Source organism: Pediculus humanus, genomic scaffold, assembly GCF_000006295.1.
Source record: "Pediculus humanus corporis 1103172107708 genomic scaffold, whole genome shotgun sequence".
Classification (NCBI taxonomy): Eukaryota; Metazoa; Arthropoda; class Insecta; order Psocodea; family Pediculidae; genus Pediculus; species Pediculus humanus.
The window spans coordinates 7,184-13,658 of NW_002987312.1; the positions used below are offsets into that span (position 1 = coordinate 7,184).

The following is a 6,475-nucleotide window of genomic DNA, read 5'->3' on the forward strand; positions in this document are numbered from 1 at the left end:
TTAATGATATTCAATAATGATAAAGAGGGTGATGGGTTTTTTTAAAAAATTGTAACTTTTTTTTTTTTTTTTTTTTTTCTCTTAAAAATGTGACCTTAGTGAAATGTGAGGGGGGGTTTTTTTTTTTTTTTTTTTTTTTAAATGGTTATGAATAATTTGAACAAATTGATTATTATTATTATTATTATTATTAATTCTTTTTGGTGAATATCTTTAGTCAATAAGCTTTAATTTTTTTCAAACTTTTCAATGTGGTTTGAATTTTTTTAAAGTTAATGATGCGACACTATATGTTAGTGTACCTAGTGTTAAGTGATAGTGTATATTCAGTGTGTTGTGAAATAAATTCTTTCACTTGTAGGATGTTTTATTTATTCAATCCTTCATACAGGATGCATAGCAGTTTTTTTTTTTTTTTTTTAAGATTTCTGGCCTTTTATTATTTTTAAAAGTATTTAAGCTTAATTAAAAAAAAAAAAATCCCTAAATAAACATATGCATATATAAATTTTAAAAAAAAAAAAAAAATCAGTGCATGTTTAATTGCATTTATTAATTATGTGATAATTGAATTCGAAAGGCTTTTTTTATTATTATTATTATTATGAGTATAGTGTAGGTTTTACAGTTACAAGTGTGTTTGCCTTAACCTGTGACTGCACCACCTGTTTTTTTTTTAATTTTTTTTTTTGTGAAAAGTGCTTTTAACATTCATTATATTTAACCATAGTGCCTTTTTTTAGTTTTTTTTTTTTCTTTTTTTTTTTTTCATTTTATTTTTTATTTTTTTTTTTTTTTGGGGTTAAGTGACTAGCTCTTATGTGTTAAGGGACTAACTTAAAATCCCTATGAACCTGAGTAAATGTTGAAATTAGTGCTATCAAAGTTTATAAAAATTGAAGTATATGAAAGTGAATATTATCTGACAAGAATTTAAAAAAAAAAAAAAAAAAAAAAAAAAAAATGAATAAATGAAGGAATCAACTTCTTGACAAAATATGAAATTGGAATTGTAGCTGACATCATAATTAATTTGTAGATCTGTAAAAGTTTTGAAGCAGAAGACAGTCATAATTTTTAACAAATTACGGTTCTGTGTTACTCGTAAGTTTTAAAAAATAATTATTATTACAAATAATATTTAAATAATTAACAGAAAAAATTTATCGCAACAGGTAAAATTACAGGTAATGGTAAAGTATTAGTACTATTAATAATTTAAACAAATAAGATTAATTAAAAATAAATCATTTTTTTTTTTTCAGGTTTTAATTTCAGATTTTAATGATATAATAGAATAATTTTATTTTACAGATATGATTTTAGGAACAATTATTATTATTATTTGTTCTTCTTTGTTTATTTAAATAAAAGGAAATTTTTTAAAATCAAAACCTGGATTTATTAGTTTTTTTTTTTTTTTTTTTATCAAAAGCCTTAAAGTAGTTCATGTTATTAAATTATAAAGGAAGTTTCAAGTTGTAAAAAATTAAATAATTAAAAAATTAAACAGAAACTTTAATAGTAAAATTTAGTGTCATTAGAAAACATAAACATTATGGGAAAAAAGGCTCACATCCGAGACATTAAAGGTTAAGTTTCCTTTCATAACTGTTTATAATTCAAAGGAAATTGTTATAAAACGTTTATTCATTTTGACGCGAAAATCTCGTGTTTATCAGTTTTAAACATAATTATTTAATTTTTTTTTTTTACAATAATACAATCCGTAATTAAAAGTTTTTAAATATGGTAAAACTTACTCCCGATTTGATACAAAGAAGTATGCAGTTTACAAATCCCGTGAAAGATCGAGAATTAGATTTAAGAGGTTTGTTTTTCATTTAATATTAACGATAAAAATTAATAGATACATTTTTGATTTCTCAATCTTACAAATAAATAATGTTGTTTTAGGTTTTAAGATTCCAGTTATTGAAAATTTAGGCGCCACATTAGATCAATTTGATACAATAGATTTTTCAGACAACGACATACATAAATTAGGCGGATTCCCGCTATTAAAGCGTTTGAAACACCTTCTTTTAAATAATAATAGAATAGTGTAGGTTATTTATAAGTTTTTTTTTAACTTGAAAATTTTATTTAAAATTTAAAAAAAAAAAAAAACTAAAGTTTCTTTTTTGTTTAAATTTTCAGTAGGATAGCTGAAGGGTTAGAAGAAAGTTTGCCAAATTTAGAAAGTATAATTCTTACTGGAAATCTTATACAAGAATTAAGCGATATTGATGTACTCGCTAAATTGCCCAACTTACGTTATCTTAGTTTATTATATAATCCAGTACAAAGTAAATCACATTATAGGCAATATATTGCATATAAATTACCACAACTTAAGGTTTTGGATTTTAACAAAATTAAATTGAAGGTAATTTTTTTTTTTTTATTTTAGTAATTTAAATAAATGTTTCACTTGATACGCCTAAATGTTGTTTACTTATCTATAAATATTAGCGATATTCAAAAATGGTAATAAAAATAGATTAATGCTTTTAGTTTTTAGCCTAATGCTACCTAAATAATACCTGTACCTAACCCTACCTGTAACTCATATTAAAGTAATGCACATTTAAAAGGTATATTGTTTGCTTTTAGAATCTCTCAAAGACATTTTAAAATGTTTAAAAATATGGCATGTCAAGGGTACACATTGTTTTACACATTATTACGATAAAATTTGTCGCGTTAATAAATTTTCATTAAAAAAACATTATTATAAGTTTTAATTAGGTTAATGATGATAATTTTAAAATTAGTTTTTAATAAATAAACACATGTATGGTTTATTTTCAATAGGAAAGAGAAGAAGCGATTAATCTTTTTAAAAGTAAAAAGGGCAAAGAATTACAGAAGGAAATTTCAAAAGCAAAAACATTTGTCCCAGGAGCAGGGTTACCAGCCCCTAAAACAGGTAAATGATTACTATTATGTTATTAGTATTGCTAAAAGTTATTATTATTATTTATTTAAATTAATTGATAAAAATTAATATCGACGAATGAATTTTGTCTCTTCTCGATTAGTAAAATAAAAATAAAACTCTATTATGTTTCTTACAAAATTTTTTTTTGTATTATGTTGTAGGTCCAACACAAGAAGAACTTTGGAAAATTAGAGAAGCCGTTTCGAAAGCGACAACATTGGAAGAAGTCGAAAGGCTCAATAGACTTTTACAACACTCGAGCGTTGGTAAAAATCACATGGACGATCAGAGTAAATATATTTTTTTCATTATTATTTTTTTTTTTAAATGTTGGACTTTGCATGCTTTGTTAGTCGCTTTTTTTTTTTTTAATTCGAAAACAAGGTTAGTATTATTAAATTTAATAGCGACAAAAAAAAAATCAAGTTAATATAAACAATTTTATTATTTTAACATTTATATTACAAAAATAAAGGGGGGGGGGGGCCAAACAAAAAAAAGAAAAAGAAAAAGAAAACAAAGATAAAAAATATCCACACTCGAAAAATAATATTATTTTTTTAATAATAATAATAATAATATTAATAAAAAGTACAATTAAAATAATAATCGTTATAATTAGTCAAATAATAATAATAATTATCTCTTAAAAAATAATTGGATAATAATCAATCAATCAATCAATAAATAATCAATTATTCACATAAATTTATGTATATATATATGTATATATTAACGAACAATTGAAAAAGGAGGTATTTATTTATTTATTTATTTTCATTCATTTACATGATAAATAATATTAATAATAATAATATTAATTTCAAAAATATCAAATTTTTTAAAACTTTATTTCTTAGTATTTGAATCCATATTTACATTTATATATATATATATATTAATTCATTTTACATTTAATATTAATAATAATAATAACAAGCATTTCATGTTTTTTTTATATATATATATAAAGCTCATGTTTATGAGATCCATTTTTTTAATTTTATATTTTTATTTTAATTAATTTAAATACTAAAAAAAAAAAAATATTTACTGAGGATATTTTATTAAAATTCTTTTTCTTTTTTTTTTTTAACCGGTGGGAATAACCAATAATAATAATAATAATAATAATAATTAAGAACAATATGATTACTATTAAGAGAAGAAGAAGAAGAAAAAAAATAAGTACTCTCTCTCTCTCTCTCTCTCTCTCTCTACTACTTAATAAATTTTTTCATATTTACAAAACGATTATTATTATTATTATTATTTATTTATTTATTTATTTTTTACACAATGATAATAATAATTTTATTTCAGGGTTTTTTTTTTTTTATTATTATTATTATTTTATTTTATTTTGGCACAATATTAAATACTATTACGGGTTTACGTGCTTTATTAAAAAATGCTAGTATTATTATTATTATTATTATTATTATCAACAGGTAAAATTTAATAGAATTAAATTTAAATTTAAATTTAAATTTAACAAACAACAATTTAAAAAAAAAAAAGCGGTAAAATATTTAAAAATAATTAAAACGTGACACGCACGCACGCACACACACACACGTGTCGAATCGTTCAACATCGGGTTATATACTAGTTGCACGTGCACGCGCACACTCACACACGTGTACACTCGTATTCACCGCACGCGATTATTATAGAGGGGGGGAAGGGGGAAACCTGTAATTAAAGCACGAGTTTATCATTATCTGGTCCTAATACGTTCATGATATGTCGATGAAAAAAAAAAAATTTTTTTTTCGCGCTTTGGAATTTTTTTTAAAAAAAAAAAAAAAAAAAAAAAAAAGAAAATTTAGAATTCGATTGTCAAGTTCCTTAAACTTGAAATTTATTTTAATAATAATAATAATAATATTAACGGTTATTTATTTATTAATTTATTAACGTGATACCGAAAAAAAATGCGCTTTAATTAAATTTAAACTTTTTTTTTTTTTTTTTTTTTTTTTACTCGTTCGATTTTTATCGATGTCGATATTTAAAAAAACAAAATTACGATTATCGATTATCGATTATCATTAATGAAATTGTTTATAATTCGTCTTTTTTTTTGTACGTGACGTTTTGCCCCTCCCCCCTCCCCTCCACGCACGCAGGGGATTCCCCATAATTAATTAAACAACGGGATTCGATTTAAAAAAAAAAAAAAAGAAAATTTACGCAATTTTTTGGGAAGACAAAAACGTGGATTTTATTCAAATAGTAATAATAATAATAATAATAATAATAATAATAATAATAATAATAATAATAATAATAATAATATGACGTCACGTATAATATAATATATAATTTAAATTTAAATTTATATCAGTCGTTAATAATTCAACAAAACTTTTTTTTCTTTTTTTTTTTTTTTTACTAACCAAACTTTAACGCATTAGAAAAAAAATAAGAAAAAAATTTTATTTCCTTAAATGATAATGATAATAATAAGGAACTCTCAATAATGTACCTTAATAATTATTTACATTAATTTTTTTCTTTCTTTCTTTCTTTCAATGTATGGCTTCGATATTTGTTTTTTTGTTTTTTTGTTTTTTTTTTTTTTTTTTAAAAAAAAAAGGATTTTAAAAAAAACCCTTTAACCCTTTCACCCTTTCTTTTTTTCGGGGGGATGGGGGATGTGGGGTGGGGAGCGTAAATACAAATAAATACGCGGTTTACGTTTCCAAGTTTAACTTTTCTCTTTAATTTTGTTGTTGTTGTTGTTGTCGTCGTCGTTGTTATTAAACCATTTTTTTTTTTTTTTTTAAAACAACCAACAACGACAACAACAAACGATTAAAGTTTCGTAACAAACAAACAAACAAACAAAAAAATTTTAAGTAATAAAAAAATAACTAGAGTCGGAAGGAAAAACTCTGTCACGTTTTTCTCTCATCCACTAATTCCATTCATTCATTCAATCATTCATTCATAAATACGGTTTCGTAAACATTACTTAAAAATTACTTAAAAATTACTTAATCGTTACGTCATTTTAAAATAACCACCGACATTTTGTTTTTGTTTTTTTGTAAATTTTTTTAAAACGGGATTCAATTGTTGTTTGGCGGTAATATTTCTCCATTTTTTTTTTTTTTTTCGGGATTCAAAACGCGGCTTACGCGATTTCTGATTAAACGTTATTTTATATATAAATATAAATAAATAAATAAATAAATAAATTATTTGTTATCTTACGGCGATTTGTTAAATAATAATAATAATAATAATTAAAATAGTAAATAAATTCGTTCAGTCAATTTTTTTTTTCTCGATTTAATTTAATACCTTTTTTTTTAAGGTATAAGGTACTTTAAATAAAAACCTGGCACAAATATAAAATTAAAAATAGGATTGTCAATGTTAATAGTAATAATAATAATAATAATAATAATAATAATAATAATAATAATAATAATAATAATAATAATTAAAAAAAAGTATAGATACGTATATGATATTAAATACTATAAAGCTTCAGAGGTTCGAATGATAATAAAGAAAATT

General features: G+C 22.1%; 1 protein-coding gene across 1 annotated transcript; it reads left to right on the forward strand.

The window, feature by feature from the left end:
* Positions 1-1,749: 1,749 nt before the first annotated feature.
* Phum_PHUM308180 (U2 small nuclear ribonucleoprotein A', putative) lies at positions 1,750-3,333 on the forward strand (the record flags this gene model as incomplete). The annotated part of the gene is made up of 6 exons (XM_002427232.1): positions 1,750-1,831; positions 1,918-2,065; positions 2,161-2,389; positions 2,818-2,932; positions 3,106-3,210; positions 3,329-3,333. The coding sequence occupies 6 exons, from the start codon at positions 1,750-1,752 to the stop codon at positions 3,331-3,333; spliced, it is 684 nt and encodes a 227-aa protein (XP_002427277.1).
* Positions 3,334-6,475: the final 3,142 nt, after the last annotated feature.